The sequence below is a fragment of the Ochotona princeps genome, chromosome 33 (assembly GCF_030435755.1).
Source record: "Ochotona princeps isolate mOchPri1 chromosome 33, mOchPri1.hap1, whole genome shotgun sequence".
Lineage (NCBI taxonomy): Eukaryota > Metazoa > Chordata > Mammalia > Lagomorpha > Ochotonidae > Ochotona > Ochotona princeps.
Window position 1 is genome coordinate 3,984,417 of NC_080864.1, and position 27,296 is coordinate 4,011,712.

General features: G+C 65.9%; 4 protein-coding genes and 1 non-coding gene across 6 annotated transcripts; 4 read left to right on the plus strand and 1 right to left on the minus strand.

The window, feature by feature from the left end:
• The first annotated feature begins 789 nt into the window (after positions 1 to 789).
• Positions 790 to 5,323, plus strand: WDR18 (WD repeat domain 18). The gene is made up of 10 exons (XM_004595634.4): positions 790 to 1,032; positions 1,417 to 1,527; positions 2,406 to 2,539; positions 2,809 to 2,950; positions 3,097 to 3,240; positions 3,358 to 3,422; positions 3,516 to 3,640; positions 3,745 to 3,911; positions 4,614 to 4,682; positions 4,996 to 5,323. Exons 1-10 carry the CDS (start codon positions 799 to 801, stop codon positions 5,125 to 5,127), a joined length of 1,323 nt encoding a protein of 440 aa, XP_004595691.2. The 5' UTR covers positions 790 to 798; the 3' UTR covers positions 5,128 to 5,323.
• Positions 5,324 to 6,388: 1,065 nt separating this feature from the next.
• On the plus strand, positions 6,389 to 12,162 carry GRIN3B (glutamate ionotropic receptor NMDA type subunit 3B). Its single transcript, XM_004595908.2, has 9 exons — positions 6,389 to 7,063; positions 7,870 to 8,444; positions 8,812 to 9,859; positions 10,574 to 10,719; positions 10,799 to 10,914; positions 11,018 to 11,169; positions 11,293 to 11,457; positions 11,534 to 11,601; positions 11,676 to 12,162. The coding sequence occupies exons 1-9, from the start codon at positions 6,635 to 6,637 to the stop codon at positions 12,037 to 12,039; spliced, it is 3,063 nt and encodes a 1,020-aa protein (XP_004595965.2). The 5' UTR covers positions 6,389 to 6,634; the 3' UTR covers positions 12,040 to 12,162.
• On the minus strand, positions 12,081 to 16,852 carry TMEM259 (transmembrane protein 259). 2 transcript variants are annotated; one of them, XM_058658093.1, is made up of 12 exons: positions 16,483 to 16,852; positions 15,309 to 15,383; positions 15,111 to 15,227; positions 14,927 to 15,026; positions 14,714 to 14,824; positions 14,497 to 14,619; positions 14,285 to 14,385; positions 14,062 to 14,119; positions 13,834 to 13,917; positions 13,614 to 13,746; positions 13,251 to 13,350; positions 12,081 to 13,175 (listed from the first exon to the last, which is right to left on the minus strand). In XM_058658093.1, exons 1-12 carry the CDS (start codon positions 16,702 to 16,704, stop codon positions 12,657 to 12,659), a joined length of 1,743 nt encoding a protein of 580 aa, XP_058514076.1. In that variant the 5' UTR covers positions 16,705 to 16,852; the 3' UTR covers positions 12,081 to 12,656. The 2 variants fall into 2 exon arrangements, with proteins under 2 accessions (XP_058514076.1, XP_004595966.2); XM_004595909.2 differs by having other exon boundaries at positions 15,111 to 15,383; positions 16,483 to 16,851.
• A 314-nt stretch (positions 16,853 to 17,166) lies between these two features.
• On the plus strand, positions 17,167 to 17,273 carry LOC118760622 (U6 spliceosomal RNA). The gene has a single exon (XR_004996889.1). It is a non-coding gene; the product is annotated as a U6 spliceosomal RNA (small nuclear RNA).
• A 2,927-nt stretch (positions 17,274 to 20,200) lies between these two features.
• Positions 20,201 to 27,100, plus strand: CNN2 (calponin 2). Its single transcript, XM_058658113.1, has 7 exons — positions 20,201 to 20,330; positions 23,143 to 23,264; positions 24,720 to 24,786; positions 24,899 to 25,036; positions 25,347 to 25,463; positions 25,901 to 26,047; positions 26,519 to 27,100. The coding sequence occupies exons 1-7, from the start codon at positions 20,268 to 20,270 to the stop codon at positions 26,774 to 26,776; spliced, it is 912 nt and encodes a 303-aa protein (XP_058514096.1). The 5' UTR covers positions 20,201 to 20,267; the 3' UTR covers positions 26,777 to 27,100.
• The last annotated feature ends 196 nt before the right edge of the window (positions 27,101 to 27,296 follow it).

The following is a 27,296-nucleotide window of genomic DNA, read 5'->3' on the forward strand; positions in this document are numbered from 1 at the left end:
TCAGTGGCCATGGAATGGGAGTGACCACCCGCCAAGCCCCCAACTGCCCTTCCAGAACTGGTCAGTCCTCATTCCAAAGACCAGCCTTTGGGGGGGCGGGGCGACCTCTGACCCTACAAGCCTGGCCAGGCCGGGGGTCGGGGTGGGGAGGACCCTGAGCCTGGCCAGGTCGGGGTCAGCGGTGTGTGGCCTTGCAGAGGCCGGGTGGACCAAGTGGGGACCGTCCTAGCCCAGCTGCCCGTCGCTGCCCGGGGAGTGCCCGGCCTCCATCTGGTCCCGGCCCAGCTGCCTCACGGTCCCTGTGTGCTTCGCCTGCTGCTGTTGGACCCAACCCGGAGGCCACAACTTCGGGGTGCAGGGTCTTGTGCGGCCACCACCCCCCTGCACACACACACACACGCGACGTGTGACGTGTCGGGGACCAGCGCGGGGTAACTGGGGTACAGGTGGGCGGCCACTGCGGCTTGCAGCCGGCGGCTCGCGCGCGCCTCCTGGTGGCCGCGCCGTCTCCGGGCGCACCAAGAGGAGCCGGGGGGGCCCGGGGAGCCCCCCCGAGAGGCGAGACGACCCGGGGCGACCCCCGAGAGGCCGGAGGACCCGGGGCGACCCCCGAGAGGCCAGAGGCCACAGGACCGCCCCCCGCGAGCCTCCCTAAGACCACCCCCGCCACCCACCCGCACGCCGGGCGGAAGCGCCCCTTCGCGTCACACAGCGCCGCAGCGCGCAGGCGCTGGCCAGGCCGTGCGCACGCGCCCTGGAGCGCGCTGGCCGCTCTAGCCCGCCCGCGTCTCGGTGGTGATGTCGCACTTCCGGGGCGGCAAGATGGCGGCGCCCATGGAGGTGGCCGTGTGTACGGACTCGGCGGCCCCGCTGTGGAGCTGCGTGGTGTGGGAGCTCCACTCGGGCGCCAACCTGCTCACGTACCGCGGCGGGCAGGCGGGGCCCCGCGGCCTGGCGCTGCTCAATGGCGAGTACCTGCTGGCCGCGCAGCTGGGCAAGAACTACATCAGCGCCTGGGAGGTGCAGCGCAAGGTGGGCGGGCAGGAGGGGCCGCGTGTGCCCAGGGAGCGCCTGTGTGCAAGTGGCCAGACGAGGGTGGGCATGGGGGGGCCCTGGGCTGGACACAGCTGCAGGGGCCTGTCCCCAGGGACCAGGTGCACGGGGAGCTGCGTGGGGTCGTTTGCAGTCGGGGATGGAGGAGGCGAAGGAGGAAGGTTGGAGGGTCTTCCCAGCCCTCAGTGGATGCCTGTCCAGGCTGCCCAGGCTGGACATCAGGACACCGGGCTGGGGGACGCCCATCCCGCTGCCCGAGCCTCCGATCCCCACCCTCCGGCAGGTGTGAGCTCCATGCAGACCCTGGGCCGGCCCCGTGCGGTCCCTCTGTGTTCCCTCAGAACCTCCTGTGTATTCTCCCAGGACCAGCTGCAACAGAAGATCATGTGTCCCGGGCCCGTCACCTGTCTGACCACTTCACCCAATGGCCTCTACGTCCTGGCGGGCATCGCAGAAAGCATATACCTGTGGGAGGTAGGAGAAGCAGGGGCCCCCTCTGCTCAGGGCAGGGTGGGAGGAGCCCGCTGGGCCCAGCGTGGGCAGGACACACAGCCCCCGACCCGTCCAGGTGGGCTCCGAGGTCTTCGTTGGGCAAGCCGGGGGCAGGCACTGTCCACCCCCACCCCAAGGTCAGGTATTCCTGCCCAGGAGGCTGCTGGGCTGTGCCAAGCTGGGCAGGTCCCATCTACAGAGCCTCATCCTGCAGCCGGCCAACGCCCCGCCCCACCCAGGGCCCACCCGCCACCTGGGTTGGGAACCAGGGGCAACTTGGGGGTTCAGTGAGCCAGTCTGGGGTACTCTTGCTCCTGCCACCAGGGGGTGCCCACGCACCGCTGCTGGAACCACTCCCCACTTCCATGTGGGTGACTCAGGGTGCCCCCCAACCCCCGTCAGGGCTAGGGGATACTCACACCCCTGGGACCCCGGGTTGAAGTTTTGTCCCAGCCTGAAGGAACTCCATCTTGCAAGATGGCTGAACCGACCAGGACTGGGCCAGATCGAAGCCAGGAGCCAGGAGCCTCCTCCAGGTCTCCCACGCGGGTGCAGGGTCCCAAGGCTTTGGGCCGTCCTCCACTGCTTTCCCAGGCCACAGGAAGGGAGCTGGATGGGAAGCGGGGCGGCTGGGACATGAACTGGCGCCCCGTGGGATGCCAGTGCTGCTCCTCAGTGCCGGTCCCATGAACCCCGTTTTGCAGTGAGGCTGTGTCCAGGACCTCGAGGCTGGAGTGCAGTTTACGCCACACCCTGCGCCTCCTTCGGCATCAGGATTGCAGCCAAGCAGGGGTTGCAGACATGGGCTAGGGGGGTCCCCCAACTGCAGCCCCCATATGTCTGCCTCTCCCTCCCCCCAGGTCTGTACTGGGAACCTGCTGGTGATCCTCAACCGGCACTACCAAGATGTCTCGTGTCTCAAGTTCACGGGGGACAGTAGCCACTTCCTGTCGGGGGGCCAGGACTGCCTGGTACTGGCGTGGAACCTCTGCAGGTAGCCCCCCTGGGCCAGCTGCCCGGGGTCCCCCTGCCTCCCACCTGGGCCAGCTGCCTGGGGTCCCCCTGCCTCCCACCTGAGCCTACTGCCCTGGGTCCCCCTGCCTCCCACTTGGGCCAGCCGCCCGGGGTACTCCTACCGGTCAGAGGCAGGGTACCCAAGGCCCTGAGGGCCTGGAGTGTGGAGGTGTTGTCCAGGGACCCTCAGCTACCCTCCATGTTGGAGAGATGGCGGGGAGCCCCCCTGAGCCCCTCTGCACCCCACAGTGTGCTGCAGGTGGACCCCGCCAGGATCCCTGCTCCACGGCACGTCTGGTCTCGCCACACGCTCCCGGTCACAGACCTGCACTGCGGCTGTGGGGGCCCTCTGGCCAGGGTGGCCACCTCCTCACTGGACCAGACAGTGAAGGTAACACTTATTGCATCTCCACTCGGGACCCCCCAGGCGAGGGATGCTTCCTGCTCCTCCCCATGGGCCCCCCACGGCCCAGGGTTCTGTGGGTGCTGGCCCATGCTGCACCCCGAGGCCCCAGCCTGGCCCTGCCTTCCCTCCAGCTGTGGGAGATCTCATCGGGGGAGCTGCTGCTCTCCGTGCTGTTTGACGTGGGCATCATGGCCGTCACCATGGACCTGGCTGAGCACCACATCTTCTGCGGGGGCAGCAACGGCTCCATCTTCCAGGTGGACCTCTGCACCTGGGTGAGTGACGGGAGGCCCTGCCCTCCACAGCTCCCTGTCCATCACGAGGCCCCGCCCCTCACAAAGCCCCGCCCTCCAAATGGCCCGTTTTCCATCCTGTGGTTCTTGGTCCCACAGCCCGGGCAGAGCGAGCGGAGCTTCCAGCCAGAGCAGGAAGCTGGGAAGGTTTTCCGAGGGCACAGGTGGGATGCTCCCAGGGGGATTTTGTGCATGCCCGGCTGGGTCTCCCTCCCCCACCCCTTGAGCAGGACCCCAAAGCTGTGTGTGCCCCGCAGGAACCAGGTCACGTGCCTGTCGGTGTCCACGGACAGCACCATGCTGCTGTCCGGCTCCCACGACGAGACGGTGCGCCTATGGGACATACGGAGTAAGCAGTGCGTCCGTACCGTGGCACTCAAAGGTGGGCAGGGAGTGGGCATGGGGCAGGGCGGGGAGCGGGGACTGGGCATGGAGCGGGATGGGGACCGGCCCACAAGGCTGACCACTGCACCCACCACCCCCCAGGCCCTGTGACCAACGCAGCCATCATGCTGGCACCCGTGGGCATGCTCAGCTCTGACTTCCGGCCCAGCTTGCCGTTGCCCTACTTCAACAGGCACCTGCTGGGGGCGGAGCACGGGGATGAGCCCCGCCGAGGGGGCTTCACGCTGCGCCTAGGTCTCCACCAGCAGGTGCGTGCCTCCCGCGGCCATGTGGCGATAAGATGGGGTGTTCATGGGCTGGGGTCCATATCCCGAGCTGGGAGCCATTTCCTGGGGCCCCTGCTCATGCTGGATACCATGTCCTGGGGCCCGTGTACTAGGCTGGGGGCAGTGTCCCAGGACCTGTGCGTGTCTCATGCTGGCAGCCGTTTCCTGGGCTGGGAGCCAGGGTTGTGGTAGGAGCCATTGCGGATACAGCCCGTCTCTCCTGGGCTCCACTGGGTGTCTGTTCCTGCATGACCCACTCCCCTGCTGCCCCAGTCTGCTCAACTTTCCTGCCGCCCACCCTCACCCTGCCTGGGGCTGGCCTGTGTCCTTGGCATCTCCTGGCATTGTCTCCCTCCCTCTGCACACACCTACATTGTACCTGAAAGGCACTGTGGGACGTGGCACCCATGCCAGGAGCCACCCACCCCTGGGAACCTGCAGGAGTGTTGTTGTGGGATATGGATTGCAGGAGGCCTCAGCGAGGGGCGCGGATGCAGGGTCCAGGCCGAGCCGGGCGATGCTGGGCTCCAGGGCCATGTCCAGCCATGAACAGCCTTGCTTGCTACCTTGGGGGCCGGTCCCTGCCTGGCACCTCCTTGACTGAGTTGCATCGTCCAAGGCCTGGGGGTCGGGCAGTTTGCTTCTGGGGGCAGGCTGGGCTCTCACCCTGGGCTTGTGTTGCAGGGGTCAGAGCCCAGCTACCTGGACCGCACAGAGCAGCTACACAAGGTTATGTGCGGCACCATGGAGAAGGTGGGCAGGGCAGTGGACAGGGTGTGATCTTGTGGTGGGCAGGGCGTGTGTGGGTGCAGCATGGGTAGGGGCGTCATCTCATGATGGGTGGGACATGGGCAGGGGCGGGGCAGAGGACATGGGGTGTGGCATTATGGGCAGGGCAGTGGTGTGGCTCATGGTGGGCGTGACAGTGGACATGGGTGTGGTCTTGTGGACGGGGTAGTGGTGTGGCCCTGTGGTGGGCAGGGGTGTGGTCTTGTGGGTGGGCAGGGCCCCCGAGGTCCCATCACCTGTTGACCCTCGCCCACACTGCCCCCCTCCACCCACCCAGAGCGTGCTGGGCGGCCAGGACCGGCTGCGGGTGCGCGTGACCGCGCTGGAGGAGGAGGTGCGCAGCCTGCGCAAGATCAACCGGGACCTGTTCGACTTCTCCACGCATATCATCACGCGGCCGGCCAAGTGAGCCGGGGGCGGCCAGAGGCGGGCAGGGCAGGGCTGTGGCCTCAGAGCGCTGGGGACGGAGCTGCCTGCCACTACCGGCCACCCTGCTTGTCCCCCAGGGTCCCCCGTGTGGGGGACACTCTGCCTCTCCTGTGTGTGAGGCCTCATGGGTGCTGCTGGGGTTTTTTTGTTTTGTTTTGTTTTTAAGAAAATGACAGAAAAAAACCCTCCCTATTGGTGTCTGTGTCTCCCCTTACCGCCGCCTCGGGAGCCCAGCTGGTGGACAGAGGGGGTCACGGCAAGGATGGACGGGGTGTGAGGGGCAGATCCTGGTAGAGACCTGGCCCTGCGCCCACAGAACCTTCCAGAAGGGCTGCCCCCAGGCTGACGGCTCTGCTGAATGGTCCAGGAAATCCCAGAGAAGGAGTGGGTGCCAGGGTGACCGCAGACACCCACGGCTGCCAGCTCTGAGCTCATGTAGTTCTGTCCTGTTCTGGCTGGGCTGGCTGTCCAGGCCACCTGTGCCAGCGAGACTGCAGCCCTTCTCATCCCCTTGGACGCCGGCCTCCACTTGTCCAACCCCTGGATGTGGGCCTGGGGAGCAAGCAGGCTTGGGCGCGTGGCACTGAGGACCCCACGGAGGGAGCGGGGAAGTCGTCCCCCACCCAGGCGTCCTGTCCCATTGCTGGCCCCTGGGGGGTGGCTCATGCAGCCAGTTCCTGTCCAAACTGTCATCCCCACCCCTCCCAGAGGGAGCAAACCCCGTGGCGCCTGCACCTCCCACGCAGGGGGCGGGAGTTGATACAGCCGCTCCCCGCTCAGAACTAGGGGTGCAGATGAGTACCAGGAGGGGGTGAGGGGGAAGCAGCCATGTCCGCTGACTGGTGTGGGCGCATTGTGGTGGCTTAGTGGTTCTCGGTGGTGACCCTGGCACAGCATTCCCAAGGGATCCTGGGAGCCGCCAGCTCTGGCTTCCTGCCGCCACCCCCACGAGTGTTAATCCAGTACCTCTGGTGCCCTGGGCAGGCCTGGATGGCAGCCAGGAGCTATGGAAGGTTCTGGGCTGCAGAAGGGGGAGGCGAGAGCCCTGTCACCCATCAGTGCGCACCAGTAGCTAGATATTCTGGAGACATTATGGACACTAGAGAGAGCACAGAGCACAGTGTGGGGGCCCCCCCCCCGGGATAGGGCCGGCGGTGGGAGGGTGCCGGGCACCTGTGGTCGGGGGTACTGCAGGAGCGCCTTTAGACGGGTGTACCTGCTTGTCTCCACAGGGCGCACAGTGGGGCAAGAGTGACTCCTTCCGGACCTCAGGCATCTAGGGTCCGGCGCGGTGACCCCGCCTCCCTCACCTCCGGCGCGGCCAGCAGAGCAGGGAAGGGACAGCGGCTCAGCATCGAGGTGCACGGGCCTGGTCCACGCTGCACCCGCTCAATCCCAGGAACGGACGCACAGCGGACCAGCACAGGGGCGGGCAGCGAGTGAGCACGCTGGGCACCCGTGCGCCTCCGCCGGCGGCAACTTTTACCATGGAGTTTGTGCGGGTGCTGTGGCTCGGGATGGTGCTGGCTTGGGAGGCTGCGCCCATCCGCGGACACCCACAGCCGTGCGGCGTTCTGGCGCGCCTGGGGGGCTCGGTGCGCCTGGGCGCCCTCCTGCCCCGCGCGCCCACTGCTCGCGCCCGTGTCCGCGGCGCCCTGACCCGGGCAGTGCAGGCCACTAGGCTGCCGTTCAACCTGAGCTTGGAGCTGGTGGTCACCACGGCCCCTGCGCGCGACCCCGCCTCGCTGGCCCGCGGACTCTGCCAGGCGCTCGCGGCGCCGCCGGGCGTGGTGGCCCTGCTGGCCTTCCCCGAAGCGCGGCCCGAACTGCTGCAACTGCACTTCCTGGCCGCCGCCACCGAGACCCCCGTGCTGAGCGTGCTGCGGCGGGAGGCGCGCGCGCCCCTCGGCGCCCCGGTACGCGCGGGCGGGATGCGGGGGAGCAGGACCCAGCCACCCCCATCCCCCGGGGGAGGGGAGGACGACCCGGGCACCGGACGCGCAAGGGAGGGAGCCCCGGAACGCAGGGACCTAGAGCAGTCCTGGGTGCAAGGCGCGGGACTTGGGCCGAGGGTGCCCCTCGTGGTTGGCTCTCTCAGGTTCAGCTCCTTCCCGGCTCCCACGCTGCCGAGGCGATCCGGGGTCCCTCGCGACCCCTCTCCAGCTGTGTGTTGGGGGAGGACCCTCCCCTCCTCCTCCTCCTCGTGCTATGGCAGCTCAGCATGGTCCCGCCCTTCCCTCCCGTCAACACCTCAAGCCCTGGTTCCCCGTGGCGGGGGCGGAGACGGAGCCCTGCTTCCCACCCCTCCATCCCTAAGGGTCCACTGTGCCCCCAGGGCCAGCCGCCTCCGCCACCCCCTCATTCCACGCCTGACTTGTCCTCAGCCCGGTTTTCTGGGTGCCAAGTTGGGGTCCCCCAGACCCAAACCCGGGCCTGTGGCGCCCTCTGCTGCCGGCTGTGGTAACTGCACCCGAGCCAGGCCTGGGACCCGGCACTGTCTGGCTTCTGGAACCAGCCTGGCCTATTGCCCAGGCTGCTGTCCTCATCAGTCATCACGCTGCCCTCCTTAGGCAAAGCGCTAAGGGCAAATGCTGGGAGACTTTCCAGAAGGCTCAAAGCACGGCGCCTCAGCCAGCCCCCCAATTGCATGGCTCAGGAGGCCTGGTGGTGGAGGCTGTGGCTGGGAGGCCCCCTGCCCTTATGTGGCACCCTCTTTTCCCAGACCCCATTTCACCTGCAGCTTGACTGGGCCTGCCCCCTGGACACGTTGCTGGAGGTGCTGGTGTCGGTGCTGCGGGCGCACGCCTGGGAGGACGTGGCCCTAGTGTTGTGCCGTGTCCGGGACCCTGGTGGCCTGGTGGCTCTCTGGACAAGCCAGGCTGGTCGGGCCCCTCAGCTCGTGCTGGACCTTGGCCGGCTGGGCCCCGAGGCTGCAGACATTCAGGCTCGCCTGGCCCCCCTAGGGGCGCCCATCCCCGTAGCCATCCTCCTTGGCTGTGATGCCCTCCATGCCCGCCGGGTGCTGGAGGCTGCTCCCCTGGGCCCACACTGGCTGCTGGGTACTCCACTTGCCGCCGAGGCCCTGCCCACGACCGGCCTGCCACCTGGGCTGCTGGCATTGGGCGAGGTGGCCCGGCCCCCACTGGAGGCCGCTGTACATGATGCGGTGGAATTGATAGCACGTGCATTGGGCACCGCAGCCAGCGTGCTGCCAGATCATGCCCTGCTCCCCGGCCGGACAAGCTGCGAGGACCCACAGGCACCCAGGCCAGACTCTTCCAGGCGTCTCCTGGCACGGTAAGCAGGGCTCAGGCACAGTAGCAGCAACCCCGCAGGTCACTCGGGGCAGGGAACTGGGCCCTGCCCCAAGGCGACCTGGGGCAGAAGTAGAGGGTGGGAAGGGGAGGAAATCTGCAGGGATGAGGTCCTGGGGGTTGCGCCTTGCACCCCTCCACCTACCCTGGGGTGGTGAAGGGGTCACGTACTTCGCTTAAGGTACAACTCCGGCTGGCCCCACTGCACCCCTGCCTGGCTCTGCTCCTCCAGGGTTCCAAAACATGGGGCTGTGTCCATTGAATCCCTCGAGCAGCTAGCAGGCAGCTAGGGAGATGGGATGCCTGTAGCGCATGCATTGCGAGAGCAGCTGACACCCCCGTCCCCCCAGGGTCCTAGCCAACACGACCTTCCGGGGCCGCACGGGGCCTGTGTGGGTGACCGCCACCTCCCAAGTGCACCTGTCTCGGCAATTCAAGGTATGGAGCTTGCGTCACGACCCGCTGGGGGCCCCTGCCTGGACAACGGTGGGCAGCTGGCAGGAGGGGCGGCTGCAGCTGGAGCCTGGCGCAGTTACTGCCAGGGCCGCAGCCAGGAGGCCCCCACCCCCGCCGGGAGCCCAGGCCCAGCCCAAGCTGCGGGTGGTGACACTTGTGGAGCACCCATTTGTGTTCGCACGTGAGCCAGACGAGGACGGGCAGTGCCCTGCTGGGCAGCTGTGCCTGGATCCTGGCACCAGCGACTCGGCTGCCCTGGACGCGCTGTTTGCGGCCCTGGCCAATGGCTCGGCACCGCGCACGCTGCACAAGTGCTGTTATGGCTACTGCATCGACCTGCTGGAACGGCTTGCAGAGGATGCGCCCTTCGCCTTTGAGCTGTACATCGTGGGTGATGGCAAGTATGGCGCCCTGCGCGACGGCCGCTGGACTGGCCTGGTGGGTGACCTGCTGGCCGGCAGGGCCCACATGGCCGTCACCAGCTTCAGCATTAACTCGGCCCGCTCCCAGGTGGTGGATTTCACCAGCCCCTTCTTCTCCACCAGCCTGGGCATCCTGGTGCGGGCGCGGGACACAGCCTCGCCCATCGGCGCCTTCATGTGGCCGCTGCACTGGTCCATGTGGGTGGGCGTGTTCGCCGCCCTGCACCTTACCGCTCTGTTCCTCACCCTATATGAGTGGCGCAGCCCCTACGGCCTCACGCCCCGCGGCCGCAACCGCGACACCGTCTTCTCCTACTCTTCGGCCCTCAACCTGTGCTATGCCATCCTCTTCGGCCGCACCGTGTCCAGCAAGACACCAAAATGCCCCACTGGCCGCTTCGTCATGAACCTCTGGGCCATCTTCTGTCTACTCGTGCTATCTAGCTACACAGCCAACTTGGCCGCCGTCATGGTCGGGGACAAGTCCTTCGAGGAGCTGTCAGGGATCCATGACCCCAAGGTGGGGGCGGCTGATGGCCTTGGAGTTAACAAGGCTACAGTGGGAGCATGGCTTCCCACTCCCCTGTCCCCTTGTGTGGGGCCAGGCAGAGGTGCCGGGATGGGTGGCTGATGTGGCGGGAGAGATGAGAGCTGGTCTGTGAGCTGGAGCTGGGGCAGGGGAGCGGGAGACACAGGGCACAGGGTGACTCAGGCAGTGGAGAGGCCACAGAGAGGGCTGGCCACAGTGGCTGAGAGGGAGCGCTTGCTCCTTCAACGGCTGGCTCACTCCCCAGATGCCTGCAGCAGCCAAGGGCTGGCCGCGCTGAAGACAGGACCTCCACGGGGTCTCCTGTTTGAGGGGTGGGTGCAGGCCCACTCAGCCCGTCCTCCACTGCCTCCCCCGTGCATGAGCAGGGAGCTGGATGGGAAGTGGCACAGCTGGGACTTGAACCTGCGTGAGCTGGGGCTTTGCCCATAGCTCCAGCCTCGGCGCCCCCACCACAAGGTCTCTAAATGGGGTCTGCCAGCGCCTTCTATTGTCCGCACAGCCTGCTCTTGCGGCGACCCTGAAGGCGGGTAGGAGAAATGAGCATGGGAGGGTTCTACCACAGGGTGCAGCTGTGGGGTCCCTCCCCACCGCAGGTCCAACTGATGTACCAGCCAGGGATCTGTGTGCACGCCCGCCCCCCAACAGACCCCCCCGAGCCAGCCACCCCTGTGGGTCTCCCCGCAGCTGCACCACCCGTCCCAGGGCTTCCGCTTCGGCACGGTGTGGGAGAGCAGCGCCGAGACCTACATCAAGAAAAGCTTCCCCGAGATGCACGCGCACATGCGGCGCCACAGCGCACCCACCACCCCGCACGGCGTCGCCATGCTCACGTGAGGGCCGGGCCGGCCAGGGACGGGAGGAGGGTGTCAGGGTCCCCCGCTGAGCGCCCCCCACCCCAACCACCCACAGGAGCGATCCCCCGCAGCTCAACGCCTTCATCATGGATAAGTCGCTGTTGGACTATGAGGTGTCCATTGACGCCGACTGCAAGCTGCTGACCGTGGGGAAGCCCTTTGCCATCGAGGGTGAGGCAGAGGTGGTGGTGGGCCGGGCCGGGCCGGGCCGGGCCGGGGTACGTGGGGAGCAGTCCCACCCTGTCCCATCAGCCGCCCTGCCCCCATCATCCAGGCTATGGCATTGGGCTGCCCCGGAACTCTCCACTCACCTCCAACCTGTCCGAGTTCATCAGCCGCTACAAGTCCTCAGGATTCTTCGACCTGCTGCACGACAAATGGTACAAGATGGTGCCATGTGGGAAGCGCGTCTTCGCAGTGACTGAGGTGGGCTGGGCGCTGTGCCCCGCTGGGTTCCCTCTGGCACCCTCACTCTTCCCCCTGCGGGTCACCTTGGGGGGAATAGCACCTATCCTCCCAGCTGGCCTCGCAGCGCCCCGCTTCCTGCAGACCCTACAGATGGGCATCTCACACTTTTCGGGGCTCTTCGTGCTTCTGTGTCTGGGCCTGGGCAGTGCCCTGCTCAGCTCGCTGGGCGAACACGTCTTCTTCCACCTCGTGCTGCCCCGCATCCGCAGGAGCCCGCGGCTGCAATACTGGCTGCACACCAGCCAGGTGAGGTGCCAGTGTGTCTGGGGAGGCCTGGCCCGCCCCGTCCTACATACCATCAATGTGCTCTGTCTCCCGTCAGAAAATTCACCGAGCCCTCAACGCGGAGCCGCGGGAGGGACCCGAGGAGAGGCTGGAGCCTGTTCCCAGGTAAGCCTTGCCAGGCCTGGCCCCTACCCTGGGAGCGGGGGGCGTCCTGTCCAGCCAGTGTGCCTTGTCCCCAGCGACCCCATGGAGCCGCAGCAGGAGGCACCCACCGAGTCCGAGGGCACAGGCCGCTGGAAACGGGTGCGCCGGGCGGTGGGCAAGGAGCGACGCGTGCGCTTCCTCCTGGACGCTGCCCCGGAGCCCGAGGCGCACGCCCCCGCTTGGCCATGCTCCAATGGCCGCCCGCCCGCTGCGATGCCCACGGGCGCCCCTCGGCCCGGCGAGCTGCAGGAGCTGGAGCGGCACATCGAGGGTGTGCGGGAGCGGCTGCGCCAGGCCCTGGTACGGCGCGGGGACCTGCTGGCTCAGCTCAGGGAGGGCGCTGGCCACTTTCCGCTGCGCCTGCTGCCAGAAAGAGAGCCCCCCGCGCCCGCCCCGTGACCCTGGCCCGCCCCACCAGGTGGTTGTGCACAGGCTCTGCCGGCGGTTGTCCAGGAAGTTTATTCTATAATACAAACACAATCTTGTACACTGCAATTAAATAGAGTGGAATGAGCACTCGCCCGCCCGCATTCCTCACCGACTGGCTGGCTCACCGCCCGCCCTGAGCAGGGCTGGACCCCGGCACTGGCCGCCGCTCCTGCTGTTGGCACCTGCACCCCTGCTGCTCCCAGGCAGGGCGCTGCCCTTTCGGGGAGCCCCAGGACTGGTGCGCGGCGGGGCTGGGCGTGTTCAAGGCACTGCAGAGGGAGCACCGGGCAGCGCCAGGGCCGAGCCCACCCTGGCCAGCGCTGCAGGGCCGCCCACCCACCCAGGCCTCTCCTGCACGCACGCATGCGCGGTCACTGCCCAGGGCCGCCCCGGGGACCCCCACTGGGCCCTCAGGGACTCGAGACTTCATCTAGCCCTGCCCCCCTTCTCCAAGACCACAGACTCGCCTCTCAGCAGGGACCAGGGGTTCCCAGGCCAGCCGCAGCAGGCTGGCAGGCAGAGGCGGGGGGTGCCCGCAGTGGCCGCCCCCATGAGCTCCAGCGAGGCCAGTGGGTGGGCCCCAGGGCTCAGGACCCGACCTCAGAGGGCGCATCCACTGAGGCTGCGGGGGCAGCGCTGGGGCCATCCCCCGTGTCCACTGTTGGGGCCGGGTCTGGGCCGGAGTCGCTCTGGGAGATGCTGTCCTGGGGGGCGCTGGGGATGTCAGGGGGCCGCCGCTCCAGCAGAGAGGCGCTCAGGCCGGAGAGGAAGGAGGCGTCCGTGATGATGGCCGCCGTCTCGGCCATCCAACCCAAGTCACCCCCAGCAGCGGCGGCCACCGAGGCTGCCACAGCCCCCAGGGAGCTGGGCGCGGAGGCCACAGGCCCAGAGCCCCCCCCAGCAGCTGAGGAGCCGGGGCCCAGCGCCAGGGGCTGGCTGGGGTCGGGGCTATCGGTGGGGGCGCCCAGGTTGTTGTTGAGGTCATCCGGCAGTGCCGAGGGCACCCCGGGGCCCAGGGGCGGGCTCCGCAGCAGCATCTCCTGGATGCGAACCTGCTGCAGGATGGCGGGCAGCTCGTAGTGGTGGAAGAAGTAGATCATGGAATGCTGTGGGAGGGCAGAGGAGGGGTCAGTGGCAGCCCCGCCCCACATGCCCCACCCCATGACCCAAGCCCCACCCACCTGGATGAAGAGCCAGGAGGTGACCAGGGCCAGGCTGCTGTACTGCCCGTTGAAGCGGTAGTGGTAGGCGTAGAACGCGAAGTGGTAAAGATAGAAGAACCTGTGGGCGGTGGGCGTGGCCTGAGCAAGCGCCGCCCCTGCCCTCACCCTGCCCCATCTGCCTAGACCAACTGAAGCCTCGCCCACGCCCACCACAGGAGGCCCTGCCCTCCACACGCCACACCCAATGAAGCCCCACCCCTCCCCACCACAGGCCCCGCCCCCTGCCCAGGCTCACCCACCAGAAGCCCTGCCCCTGCTCACAGCCACACCCACTGGAGGCCCGCCCTGCTCATGCCCACCCACAGAAGCCCCTCCCCTCACCGCAGCCAGTGCCGCTTGCTGGTGCTCGTGTGGCAGCAGATGGCGTCATACTGGTCAGCCAGCCACACAATGAGGATGATGTAGAAGGCCGTGGTGGTGTCATTGAAGAACTCGGACATGATGGCCTCCATCCCTGGGGGGACAGTGGGGCGGAGCCTCAGGACAGGGGGCGGGGCCTCAGGACAGGGGGCGGGGCTGCAGAGCTGGGGCGGGGCCTCACCTACGAGCGCCAGGATGACCGTGAGCAGCGGTGCCGCAGGGAAGGCTATGGCCATGTTCATCTCCAGCATCTGCAGCAGGTCCACTGTGGGCACAGGGCAGCATGAACAGGGGGGCTGGGGAGCTGGGGAACCGCGAGAGCTGGGGGAACTGGGGGAGCAGGGGAGCGAGGGGAGCCAGGTAACAAGGGAGCCCACCCGCCTGCTGCTGCCCCACCGCCCGGCCTCACCGATGAACACAAAGATCTGGTGGTGGGAGTAGCGCAGCAGCATGGACACGCTCAGGGTCTGTGAGGAGAGGGTGGTGAGTGGGGGGAGGGGGGCCAGATGCACCCAGGCCGGCACCCCCAGGCTGGCACGCCCAGGCCGGCACCCCAGGCCCACACCCCCAGGCCGGCACCCCAGGCCCACACCTACAGACCACACCCTGCACTGCCCCCCGGGGGAACTCACAAAGATGACCATGATGACGAAGGCAGCCAGGTAGGACGTGCGCGCCATCCACATGCTCACGAAGCGGTAATGCTCACCCGACACCACATTGCGCAGGAAGCCTGTGGAGGGGGCGTGGGGCGGGTAAGCAGCCGGCCCCGCCCCTCATCCCTGGGACCCCGCCCCTCATCCCTGGGACCCCGCCCCTCATCCCTGGGGCCCTGCCTCCGCACCCTTGTTCTCCTCGTCCTCCGCCAGGCCCTTCACGCTGGACATGAGGATGTCGTCATAGCCCAGGAACTCATCCAGCAGCAGGCGGCTGAAGCGGTCCCCGAAGCACTGGTCCCGCGTGGGGTCTGTGGGCGGGGTATCAGCAACCGTCCATCACATGGCCTGGGTGCAGCTCTAGCTCGGCCCCACCCTCTTCTCCCCTGTGGTCCCCCAACTCACCCAGGGTGACCACCATGACCGGGATGCTGAGGCGCTGACGTGTGGCCTGTGACAAGCGCAGGAAACCATACTCCAGCGAGTACTCCACGATGTACTCCTCCTGCGGCCACCCTGCAGGTGGGTGGGCAGGTGGGTCAGCCAGGGGCGCCCTGAGGCCACCCTGCTGGGATGGGACACCAGCCCCTCCAATCAGCCCTGGGCCAAGGCACCTACCTTTGCTGGGAGTCTCCGAGAAGGGGAACTCGTGGCTGTCGTTGAGCGCCTCGGTGCTGCTGGGCAGCTGGAACCCTTTGGGCTCGATGTCCAGTTCAAACTGGGGCAAGCAGAAGGGAGGTCAGTAGCCCTGCCCACAGGAAGCCTCCTTCCCTCCCGGGCCTGCCCACGGAGCCCGGCCCACCTTGACGGAGCTGTTGGCGAACATCTCCAGGGTCAGCTCCTCCTCCTCGTCCTCCTCTTCATCGGGCGCCCCGGGCAGGCCAGGGAAGCTCCCGCGGCCCCCGGCGCCATCGCAGAACTGCAGGAAGACGGGCGCGCGGCTCGAATTGTGCTGCACCTCCACACGCAGGACACCCTCTCGCGGCCAGCGGTCACGCACGTGCTCCAGGCAGCTGATGGGCGAGCGCGAGAAGACGATGTGGATGTAGGCGAGCACGAAGAGAACGAACAGCGCCTGCGGGGGACAGGGGACGGGACAGGCCGTCTGAGCGGGGGACACGCAGCCGCCCCCACTGGGCCGGGGCGAGCGGGACCCTGTCCATGCTCTGGGGCACAGCTGCACCCCATCCCCGGCCAAGCCTGTGGACCCCAGCACCCACAGCTCCAGTCCCACTCTGCGGCGGAGGGCGGTGACACCTGCACAGGGCCAATTGTGGACAAGGAGCGGGGGTGTGTCCCAGACAAGGGGGACACCTGGAGGAGACCCCAGGGACATGCTGTGCTTGGCAGGCTGGACAGCCACATGTTTCTCTGACCAGGGCAGCTACACGGGGAACAAGACACTATGTTATCAGTGCCGTCCACGGAGGACCAGCCCACAGCGCTGCAGCCACCCACAGCCTGCCATCCAGAGAGGACCAGCCCACGAGCTGCAGCTGTTCACGGAGGACCAGCCCACTGCCAGCTGCCCACAGCTGGCATTCCTGAGGGGGCAGTCACAGCCCTCCTTGGCCACACATGCCCAGCCTCCCCAGGGTCATGGCCTCACCCTACCACCGTGGCCTCTAGTGTGGCAGACTACCTGGAAAGCAAAACCGGCTCAGCCTGCCCTGCCCTGCCCTGCCATGCCGCACCACGGGACCAGTGGACAAGCCCTTTGGCCTGGCGTCCTCTCCACTCAGCCCCCCACAACTTCAGGGGAGCCTCACCCTGTCCAGCCTCTATCCTCCCCCAGCTCCTCCTGGGAAGGGCTGACATCTGGGGGGGTGGATCGGGGCTCCCCGGAAAAGAAGGGGCAGGTGTCAGACCCACGTCAGCACTGGGCCGGGTGACAATCTCAGCCAGGACAACCACTGGTTCTGGGGTTAGGGGTCTCAGCACCCTCAAGCTTCCCCTGGAGGGGGTCCAGCTGCTGACCGTGGGTATCGGGGTGCAGGCTGGAACCGGATCCAGGTCCGGGGGGCGCGGAGGTGGCAGGTGCAAGAGAGGGGGCCGAGACCGATCTCGGGGTCCGGCTGAAGGTCGGGGCTCAGGGGTGCCGGAGGGCGGGGTTCGGGGTCCCGGAAGGCGGGGTTCGGGGTTCAGGGTCGCCGGAGGTCGGGGTTCGCGGTCACCTTGAGCAGCACGAAGAACTCGAAGAGCCGGCGGAAGGCGGGCGGGAAGAGGCGCGAGTAGGTCACAGCCATCTTGAAGAAGAGCGCGTGGAAGAGCCGGTCGCGCACATTGATGAGGGGGTTGGGGTTGAGGTTGGGGGTGCGCGGGCCGCGCGCCGGGCCAGGGCCGCCGCCGTTGGGCCCCGCAGGCCCCGGCGCCCCGGCCGCCGCGTGCTCCGACATGCCGTCCTCAACGGCCCGCGGCTGCCCGGGGGCGCCTCCCGGCCGCCATGGGCGTCCCTGTCCGAGCCGCTCACGGCCGCCCGGCCGCCGCCGCCGCCGCCATCTTCCCCTTCCCGGCCGCGGCCCAGCGCGACCAACGAGCCGCGGCCAGAGCGGCCCCCTGGACGCCCGGCCGCGGAGCACCCTGGGATGCCGGAGGCCCGGTGCCGCAGAGGCCACGCCCCCACGCTCGGTGGCGCCCGGCTCCCAGGGGCCTTCGCGGCTGAAAGTCCGCGTTTAGACTGCAATATTGGCGAATTTCTAGAAGTTAGGCGTCACAGAAACTATGAGTAGCCATATAAATGTGCTTCTTATGTAGAGAATCAAAGCAACAATATATAGTTGAACTCTTAGTAAGTTGCCCTAAGCAAAATGTACTAGCAATTCAGGGCTTTAAATAGCGCCTCTGTGAACTCAGTATTCGTGCTCGCTTCGGCAGCACATATACTAAAATTGGAACGATACAGAGAAGATTAGCATGGCCCCTGCGCAAGGATGACACGCAAATTCGTGAAGCGTTCCATATTTTGCCTCTTTTCTTGCAAAAGTAATCACGCTCCAGTGTGACTGTGAGGCATCGTTTGCAGGATTATTTTGTGCTAGGCAAAGAGATGAGAGATCCTCCAATCCCTTGTTCCCTCCCCATTTGGCCCTCATGCCCAGGCATAGGCTGAGCATCCCAATCAGCGTCCCCCCCACACCCCATGGACTTGGGTTAGCACCCCCTGCTGTCCCAGACGGCCAGCAGGGAGCCTGGTGGGAAGTGGAGCAACCAGGGCTGGAACCTGCGGCTCTATGGGATGCCGACGCCGCAGAAGCCACCATGTCCACCCCAAAGCTGATCCCTTCCCAGCCAGCCAGGCCTGAGGACTCATGCCAGCTTCCGGTTGCCAGCGTTCAATTTCACTTCTGTAAAGATGTCTCCATTCGCAAAGGGCAGAGTTTGGGGTTGTGGGGGGCAAACGCCCATCTCCTGCAGCCCCCCTATTCCACACAGGTTTCTGTCTCGTTCCTCACTCCCAGGGGTGTGCACCCGTGGGGCCAAGAGCTCCAGGCCCGGGATGGTCACTGCACCTGCCAGGGAGACTCCTTGGAGCTGCAGGCTCCAGGGAGTGGGAACCAGGAGATGGGCGTCTCCCATGCCGATGCAGGATCCCAAGGCTTTGGGCCATCCTCCACTGCTTTTCCAGGCAGGAGGAGGTGCAACCACCCCCGCTCCCCCAGTTTCTCTGTCCTTGCTCCCAGGCCTGGAAATCAGGCTGGGCCGTGGAACTGTGGGTTCCAGCCAGGCATGGAGGGATCGGCTGCTAGGTCCCAAGCTACTTAGCCCTCACCTGTGGCCTCCTCAGGTAAGGGACTGGGGCTATGCCCAGAGTTGGGGGGGACTGAAGCCAGGTCCTGAATCACTCTTCTGAGGGAGTGTGGCCAGTTGTAGGCCACCTGGTGTCATTTCTGCGGCATCCCACCCGCAAAGCATCCTCCCAGTCCTCCAGACCCCACGGGTGTCACTGTAAGTCCACACACCTTGCTGGGGGCCCTGTCCGCTGGAGGACGCTCAGGGGACGCCATAGCCTAAGGGTGAGGACATGTCTGATTCCTGCAGGCACAGGCTGGAAGGCCGCAGGGGAGGGCGGAGTTCTCCGAGCCTAACAGAAGCCTGCCTCCTTGGAGATGCAAGAACTGCACTCGGGGGACCTGGGTGCTGACTCAGTGGCTAAATCCTCATCTTGCAAGCGCCGGGATCCCATATGGACGCCAGTTTGTGTCCTGGAGGCTCCGCTTCCCATCCAGCTCCCTATTTGTGACCTGGGAAAGCAGTGGAGGACGGCCCAAAGCCTTAAGACCCTGCACCCGCGTGGGAGACCCTGAAAGGAAAAAAAAGAGATCTTCCATACCTTAGGTTTTAAAAATGGGTGTGTGAGTGGGGACTGGGGTGCTGCGCCCACATGGGAGACCCAGATGAAACTCCAGGCTAGCTCAATCCCAGCCATGGCAGACACCTGGGCAATGAGCCAGGCGATGGAAGACTAAATGTGCAGAATTTTGGGGTGGAGGTGTCTGGTGGCCAGGTGGCCAGGTGGCCAGGTGGGCGGGCTGAGCCCTGCCCTGGAGTGGGCGACTCCTTCCCCAAGGCCTGGTGGGTGGGCTGAATGACAATGAAACAGCACACACTTTGGAATTTGAGAATGACGTCATTTCTACATGCCCTGGAATACTTTTCACCTTTTGATTTTTTTTTTCTCTAGCCACTTAACAGATGTAAAAGTCACTTCCTAGCTCAGTGGAGTGGTGGTGACATGGGCTGGGCTGACCTGCCCCAGGCTTGAGGAGGGGGCTGTGGGAGAGACACGTTGGCTAACTTGAAGGTGCAGGCACACTTGGCCGCGCCAGCAGCCCACAGGGGCGCTGCTTGGAGTCCTGGTTGCCCCACTTCCCATCCAGCTCCCTGTTCTGGTGACCTGTAGGCAGCAGCGGTAGGCCCTGCAGCCACTCTGCCTTTCGAATGAATACCATTGCACAAACAACTGTCACAACATCTCTTGCGGTTGCATCACGTTTACCTTGTAACAGGAAACACACACCCAGCCAAGCCGTTACAAGCAAAGGTTCCAGACGCCTGGATGGGCTTTTTACTGACCCCTGCATGAGCCACCATCCCATATGGCACCAGCTGGGTCACCACTTCCCACGCAAGGCGCAAGGCATCAGTGCCAGCACCCGCTCAGAACGCGGGATGTGAACCCTCCCCAGCTCTGGCTGCGACATGGAGGGGTGTGATGGGAGGGCTGGGGGCCCTGGGCCTGGGGCCTCTAGCTCCTGGCTGTACCAGAGGAGCATCTGCTTTGGGCCGCAGGGGGACGTCCCAGCTTGCCTTTAGGGGAGATCTGTGGGACCCCCACATTACATATCCCCAAACTCCACGCCTGAGCCCTCCACTGGCAACACACATAAGGAGCTGCGGCTCTGCAACAGGGGCCAGAACGGAGCTCCCACGGATGGGATGCGAGCAGCAGGGAGTGGGCTTGGGGTGGGGTGTGGGACTCCCCAGGAGACGCTGTGCCAGACGCCCTTGCGGCCTCTACAGGGCGATCTCCTGCGCCCCGCGCCCCTCTTGTGCGCACCGGGGACAGGTGCGTGGCGGAGTGCGCGAGTGGGCCAGGGTTCCCGACAAGCTGACACGTTCTAGGGGCTCCTCTCACAACGCCGGGAACTGGCCTCTGTTGGAGCAATCCCGATACTCTCAGGCGCCCAGGGGCGCACGGCCTGCCGGGCTCTGCAAAGCTGAAGTTTTGGGGGGCGAGCGCCACCCGAGGGGCGGTCGGGCGCGGCGAGGGGCTCCGGAAGCCGCGGGCCCCGCAGGAATCCGCCGCTGCCCGGCCTTATAAGGACAAGGGCGGCGGGGGCCAATCGGCGGCGGAGGCGGGGTCCCGAGCCTCCCAGGCCCGCCCCGGCCCGCCCCGGCGCGTCCGCCGGCCCCGCGCGCCCCGTCCAAGTCCCGCGCGCCCCGTCGCGTCCCGCGCGCCATGAGCTCCACGCAGTTCAACAAGGGGCCTTCCTACGGGCTCTCGGCTGAGGTCAAGAACCGGGTGAGTGAGGGGCAAGCGTCGCGGCGGCCACAGCTCGCACCCCGACCTGCCGTCGGGGCGACGTCTTGGGGGGCACCCGCCTCCCTCCCCAGTCACTGAAGGCGGGATCCTGCAGCGCCTCCTCTCCCCACCGGGCGTGTGGAAGCTCCTCGGGGTTCCCGCAGACCTGGGGCAGCGACCCACCCCTCTGCCCCAATGCCCAGGGGCTCGCAGCCCCTACTCCCTCCCCACTGCCCCGCGTCCCCTAAAACCACCAGGAATAGCAAGGCTGGCGCACCGGGTGGGACCCCACACCTCCTCCTCACCTCCGGACCCCACTTCTGCTTTCCAGCTGCAGCTGCGGTCGGGCGGCGTGCAGGGGCGGCCCCCCCCACCATGGGAGTTTCCCAACCTGTCTTGAACCTGGAGGGTGGGTGGCACTGGGGTGACCAGGCCTCTTTCAGTCTGTCCCCGTGTGACCACCTTAAAGGAAGGTCACCCTACCAGGGGGGACCCCTAACATGTGTGGCTGCATGGATCGGGCAGGGGGCAGGGACACTTTAAATCTGTGTGCTGGGCAACGCTCCCCCACGTGGATCACTGTCCCGGGTGAGCCCAGCTTCCACCCGGGTCAGCGCTGTGCATCTACATGGGCAGGGAGCATGAGCCAGGCTCCTGGTCCGCTCCCTGAATGACCAACGGTGACCAGTGAGAGCTTGGGGCCAGGGTTGGGGTGTGGCTGGCCCAAAGAGGGCAAGACCCTGTGGGCGGTCACCCAGCAGCAACAGGAGAAAAGGGAGTGATTGCAGCCCCCTGGAGGTTCAGTTCCCGGCAATCACCTTATCCAGGGGACAGCTGGGAGGAGGTGGCTGTGCTGCCCACCCCTGCTTCCACCAGGCATGTGGAGTGGAGCCCCAAGACCTGTGAGGGACACACCCTCAGAAATAGGGGCTCCTGGGAGACAAAGGGGAGGTGGCTGAAGGGGTGCCCCCGGCTCCTGGCTGCTCACACCCTAGCCAGCTGCCTTACTGCACCTTGGGTCCAGGCTTGCCCTGCTACTCGGAGGTGCACACTTGCTGGGGGCAGGAGCCCAGGGTCTGGGGACCCCAAGTTCTCACAGGCAGGCAGGCACCCCCACCCCCAGCCCCAGCCCAGGTTGGCGGAAGCCAGGAAGGGCATATACACTGCCCCCTCCCCCCAGGGAAGGCAGCTTCCGGAGCAGTAGAGTGGGGTGCAGGGTGCGGCCAAGGGGGGCGGGCTGACACCTGCTTGGCTGGGGTGAGGTCAGGCTCTCAGGCTGCCAGCTCAGGGAACAACAGGCGGGGCATGGACAAGCCCGTCGGGTTGCACCCCGGTCCTTGGAGCTCACCTGCTGTCCACTGTGGCAGCTCCTTAGGGCTCCCCTACCCCTCGAGACAGCCTGGCCATGCCGCCCAGGGCTCTGGCTGCCGCCAGCCCTGAGACAGGGTCGTTCCCAGCCGCTGCAGGTCGGGCTGGGAACAGCTGGTCCCAATTTAGCAGGGGCGGCCGGCACATTCCTGGCAGTTTGTGGTGAATGGGAATGCACTGGGGGCCCGCAGCGGGCAACGGGCGGAGGCTGGCCCCATGGGAGGGGCCAGCTGGAAATGCTGACCCCTGGCTCAGTGGTCCGATGGCGCCCGCAGCCGCCCGCAGCCGCCGGGGACAGAGCCCAGCTGGGCCGGGCATGTGTGGCCCAGCCCAGAGGCAGGGTGGGGTACCTCTACCCTCCGCCATTCCTCCAGGGCAGGGAAGGGCATGGTTCTCCTTGGGTACCCCCAGCCCCACACCCCATGCTGTGGGAATCTGGAGACCCAGGGGTAGCCCCGGATCAGGTTAGCATCCGGCCCTCCCGTCTTTGTCTTTGTGGACTAGGGCCCCTCAGTAGCCCAGCCCTAATCCCAGGTACAGGGGGCACACAGCCAGGAACCAAGGCACAGGCCTGGAGGAGGATGAGCTGGGGGCAGATGGGAGTCTCTGGGAGGTGGGGGAGCGGGTATACTCCCCAGGGCACAGCCAGCTTCTTCCTTCTCCACCCACACCCCCTGGAGCTGACCAGCCCCCGCCCCTGCCAGGCCCAACCTTTCCCCACCTCCCAGCCCATGTTGGGGCGCTGCATGGGGAGGGGGTACTAGCACATGGGGGCCCCAGCTGCTGCAGCCAGCTCTGAACCCCAAGGTGGGAGCCGCCAGTGGAGCTGCCTCCCCAGGGGAGGGCTCTAGAGAGCAGCTCCGCCTGCATGCACCCCGCACCCCCCATCAGCAGGTCCGTGCTGGGTGCACACGGGTATTCCCCCAAGCTCGCACATGCAGGTTCACAGACACGGGGAGCCCCAAGAAGCCAGGAACAGGGGTGAGGCGTAGAGAAACCCAAGGACCCCACACTCAGACATGCTGACATGCGGGGCCACACAGCTTGCTTATTTGAAAGTACAAAGCGAGAGAGACAGGGAGGTCTGCCAGCCGCTGGTCTCCACCCGGATGGGCCACAAGAGCCAGGGCTGCGCCAGGAGCCTTCTCTGGGTTTCCCGCGTGGGTGCAGGAGCCCCAGTACCTGCGCCGTCCCCCACTGCTTTCCCAGGCACCTGAGCAGAGAGCTGGGTGGGAAGCAGAGCAGACAGGACTCGAACCAGCACTCACATGGGGTGGGCTCCCAGTGATGGAATGGACTGTACCCTGTTCGCGGAAGTGCAAGCAAGGGCCACACAACAGGTTCTAGTGTGCAGGGGTTGGGTTTCTGTTGGGTTTCTGGCTGCCCCTCACCTGTCTACCCCACCCCCACCCCGGGCCTCACCTGCTGTGCCCCACCCCCACAGCTTCTGTCCAAGTATGACCCTCAGAAGGAGGCAGAGCTACGCAGCTGGATTGAGGGCCTGACCGGCCTCTCCATCGGGCCCGACTTCCAGAAGGGCCTGAAGGATGGAGTGATCCTGTGCACGTAAGTGACCCCCACCCATGTCCCCCCAGGCCCCACGGCAGCACCTCTGACCATCCCCACCCCCCACAGCGGCACCCTGACCACTCTGGTCCCCAGGCCCCATGGTGGCACCCTTGACCACCCCCATCTCCCCAGCCCTGACCGGCCTTGGAAGGTACCCAGGCTCTCACAGCTCCAGGCTCTCAGCTCCTGTGGAATTTGAGGAGGGAACGCAGCCAATGGAATATTCTCTCTGTCTCTCTCTCTGGGTCTCTGTTTGCGTTCTTGACTTTCAAGCAGATGAAAAACAAACTTTTTTCTTAAACTTTATTTTGGCACAAAACCTTTCTGAAATGCGTGCACAGCTCTCACACTCTTCTGTGAACATTTTTTTTTTTGAAGATTCATTTATTTTTATTGGAAAGACAGATTTACACAGAGAAGGAGAGACAGAAAGATCTTCATCTGCTGGTTTACTCCCCAAGTGGTTGCCCAAGTAGCGGCCGCAATGAGCTGATCTGAAGCCAGGAGCCAGGAGCTTCTTCTGGGTCTCCCACAGGGGAGCAGGGTCCCAAGGCTTTGGGCAGTCCTCCACTGCATTCCCAGGCCACGGGCAGGGAGCTGGATGGGAAGTGGGACCACCAGGACATGAACCAGCGAACCAGCACCCATATTGAAAGCTGGTGCTTGCTAATTGGACGATTAGCCAGTTGAGCCACTGGTTTGGCCCTCCAGAAACCATTTTTATCTAAAGCAGGAAAAGACAGCCCTTCAGCTGCTGGCTTCCTCCCCAAAAGACCACAACAGCTGGGCCGGGCCAGACCAGATGGAAGCCAGGAGCCAGGGGCCCCTTTCTGGTCTGCTCCATGGGCGTGTGGCCCCGGGACTCGGGTCATCCTGCTGCCTTCCCAGGCGAGCGTGAGCAGAACCTTGGGAGTTGGAATTGGGACTTGAAGCAAGGACTGCTGGCTGGACCCACGAGTGTTAATGTGCAAGTCTTTCGGGCTTTTTTTTTTTTAAGATGTTTTAAGTTTGATTGCAAAGTCAGATAATCAGAGAGGAGGAGAGGCAGAGAGGAAGATCTCCCATCTGATGATTCAGTCCCCTTGTGACTACAACAGCTGGAGCTGAGCTAATCTGAAACCAGAAGCCAGGAACTTCTTCCGGGTTTCCCACGTGGGTGCAGGGTCCCAAGGCTTTGGGCCGTCCTCCACTGCTTTCCCAGGGCACACGCAGGGAGTTGGATGGGAAGCAAGGCTGCTGGGATTAGAACTGGCACTGATATGGGATCCCGGCATGTTCACGGAGAGGACTTCAGCTGCTAGGCCACCGCACCGGGCCCCAGGCTTATTTTAAGTCTATTTTCCTTGTGCCCCCAGAGCCTGGGATTGCCAGGCTCTCAGGTGGGTGGGCAGCAAGTAGGGGAATCTATTCTCGGCTGATAGAGTTCCCTGTGTGCCACCCCTTGCCCGCCAGGCTCATGAACAAGCTGCAGCCCGGCTCCGTGCCCAAGATCAACCGCTCCATGCAGAACTGGCATCAGGTGCAGTGCAGGGCTGCGGATGGCAGGGCAGAGGGAGGTGGAGGTTGGCAGGGGATGGCAGAGGCTGACTCCCCTGAGCTTCTCCCCTCCCGCTCCCCACCCACCCACCCAGCTGGAGAACCTGTCCAACTTCATCAAGGCCATGGTCAGCTACGGCATGAACCCGGTGGACCTGTTCGAGGCCAACGACCTGTTTGAGAGTGGAAACCTGACGCAGGTGCAGGTGTCTCTCCTGGCACTGGCAGGCAAGGTGAGACCAGGAGCCAGCAGGCGCTGGGGTAGGGGGCGGCCTTGGAGTCTGCCCAGCCAGGCCAGCACCAAGGTCAGCAGAGACTGGCAGACCAAGGGACAGGTCTGCGAGACGGCAGCCTCGGCTTGGCCAGCCTAGCAGGGTAGCGATGCGTGGGGTGAGGGCAGCTGTGGTCCCCGTGCAGCTGAAAGGGGGTGGGGGTGCTGCTCGCGTCCACCCTGCACCATGCCAGGCGTCCCTCCCTGGACAGCCGCAGTTGCAAGGATCCTGAGCCAGGGTCCAGGGCTCACGCTCCGTCCGCCCCGCCCAGGCCAAGACTAAGGGGCTGCAGAGCGGTGTGGACATCGGGGTCAAATACTCCGAGAAGCAGGAGCGCAACTTCGACGACGCCACCATGAAGGCGGGGCAGTGCGTGATTGGCCTGCAGGTGCGGCTCTGCTGGGGGGCCAGGCATGGTGGTGGGCGTGGCCAGGTCGGGAGGGCGGGGCCAGCCCGGTGGGCGGAACCAGGGAGAGGGGCCAGCCCGGTGGGTGAGATCAGGACGGGGAAGGAGGGCATGGCTGGTGGGCGGGGTCAGGACGGGGAGGGGCCAGCCCGGGTAGGTGGGGCCTGAACGAACAGGCGGTGGGAGGGGCCAGCAGAGGAGGACCGAGCTAGTCTGACTTGGGCCAGCCTGGGTGGTGGGCGTGGCTGGTCTGGCTGGGGGCGGGGCCAGGCTGGGTGTGGGCGTGGCCGGCATGGCCGGAGGCGGGATCTGCCTGGGCCTGGGAGTGGCCAGTCTGGGTGGTGGGAGTGGCCGTTCTGATGGGCGGGGCCTGTCTGGGCAGGGGCGGGGCAAGCCTGACCACTCCCACCGCTACCCAGATGGGCACCAACAAGTGCGCCAGCCAGTCGGGCATGACAGCCTACGGCACCCGGCGGCACCTCTACGACCCCAAGAACCACATCCTGCCGCCCATGGACCACTCCACCATCAGCCTGCAGATGGGCACCAATAAGTGTGCCAGCCAGGTGGGCTGCCCTGCCACACGCCTGCCACCCTGACCCTACACACAACACCTGCGGAGAAACCGGGGTCTCCCCACAGCCGGAGCAGGGAGCCAGGCGTGTGTGCCTGGGAAGGGTGGCTGGGTTGCCAGTGGGGCCAGCTGAGGCAGAGGGTCAGCCAAGCTGGGAAGGACACCAGGACCTCCAGGGGGCTGTGCAGGGTAGGGGTGACAGGTGTGCCCACCCTTTGTCAGCCATGCCAGGAAGGACTCCAGGATCCCAGTGGGCTGTGTAGGGTGGGGGTGACAGGTGTGCCCCCCTTTGTCAGCCATGCCAGCAAGGACCCCAGGATCCCCAGGGGGCTGTGCAGGGTGGGGGTGACAGGTGTGCCCACCCTTTGTCAGCCAAGCTGGGAAGGACCCCAGGACCCTCAGGGGCTGTGCAGGCTATGCAGGCCCTGACACCTGCTCCTCCATCCAACCCCACTCCCGGCAGGTGGGCATGACAGCCCCAGGGACACGGCGCCACATCTATGACACCAAGCTGGGCACGGACAAGTGCGACAACTCGTCCATGTCACTGCAGATGGGGTACACCCACGGTGCCAACCAGAGTGGCCAGGTCTTCGGCCTGGGCCGGCAGATCTACGACCCCAAGTACTGCCCGCAGGGCCCGGCGGCCGGCCTGGGGGACAGCGAGGAGGCTCCGGGTGAGCCCTTCTGCCAGGAGCAGGAGGGGCAGGGTGGCTGCTGAGGTGTCCCCCCCCAGGGACTGTGGGTGTCTAGAGTTGGGGGGTCCTTCCTCTTCCTCCAGCTGTCCCCTAACCGTCCTGCCTTCCTGTCCCAGCCCACATCCTCGCTGTGACTTCCGTCCCCTTCGGACCAGGGCAACAGTGAGGGCCAGGCAGGGGCACCCCATTCCCTTTGAACACCCCCACTTTTCTCCCCATCCCGACTACCCCGGCTCTTGTTTGGGGGGGGAAGCTGGGCCTGAGGTACCCCTCCCCTCTGCTCATGTGGGAGATAATGTGAAATACTGTGGACCAAAAAAACAAATAAAAACCTCCATTTGTAAGAATTGAGTTTTTTGGCCGGGGGGGGGGGGGGGGGAGGAGGAATGCCTGGGGTGCAGGACCGAAGCCCCGCCCGCAGCCGGCCCTGCATCCCCAAAGCTCGGGGTGCGGGTCCAGCAGGGTGCGTCCTCCCCGGCGGAGCCCCTTCTCTGTCCACCTGCACGCGCACCCCATAGTGGCCCGCGGGCCTCATGCTACCCC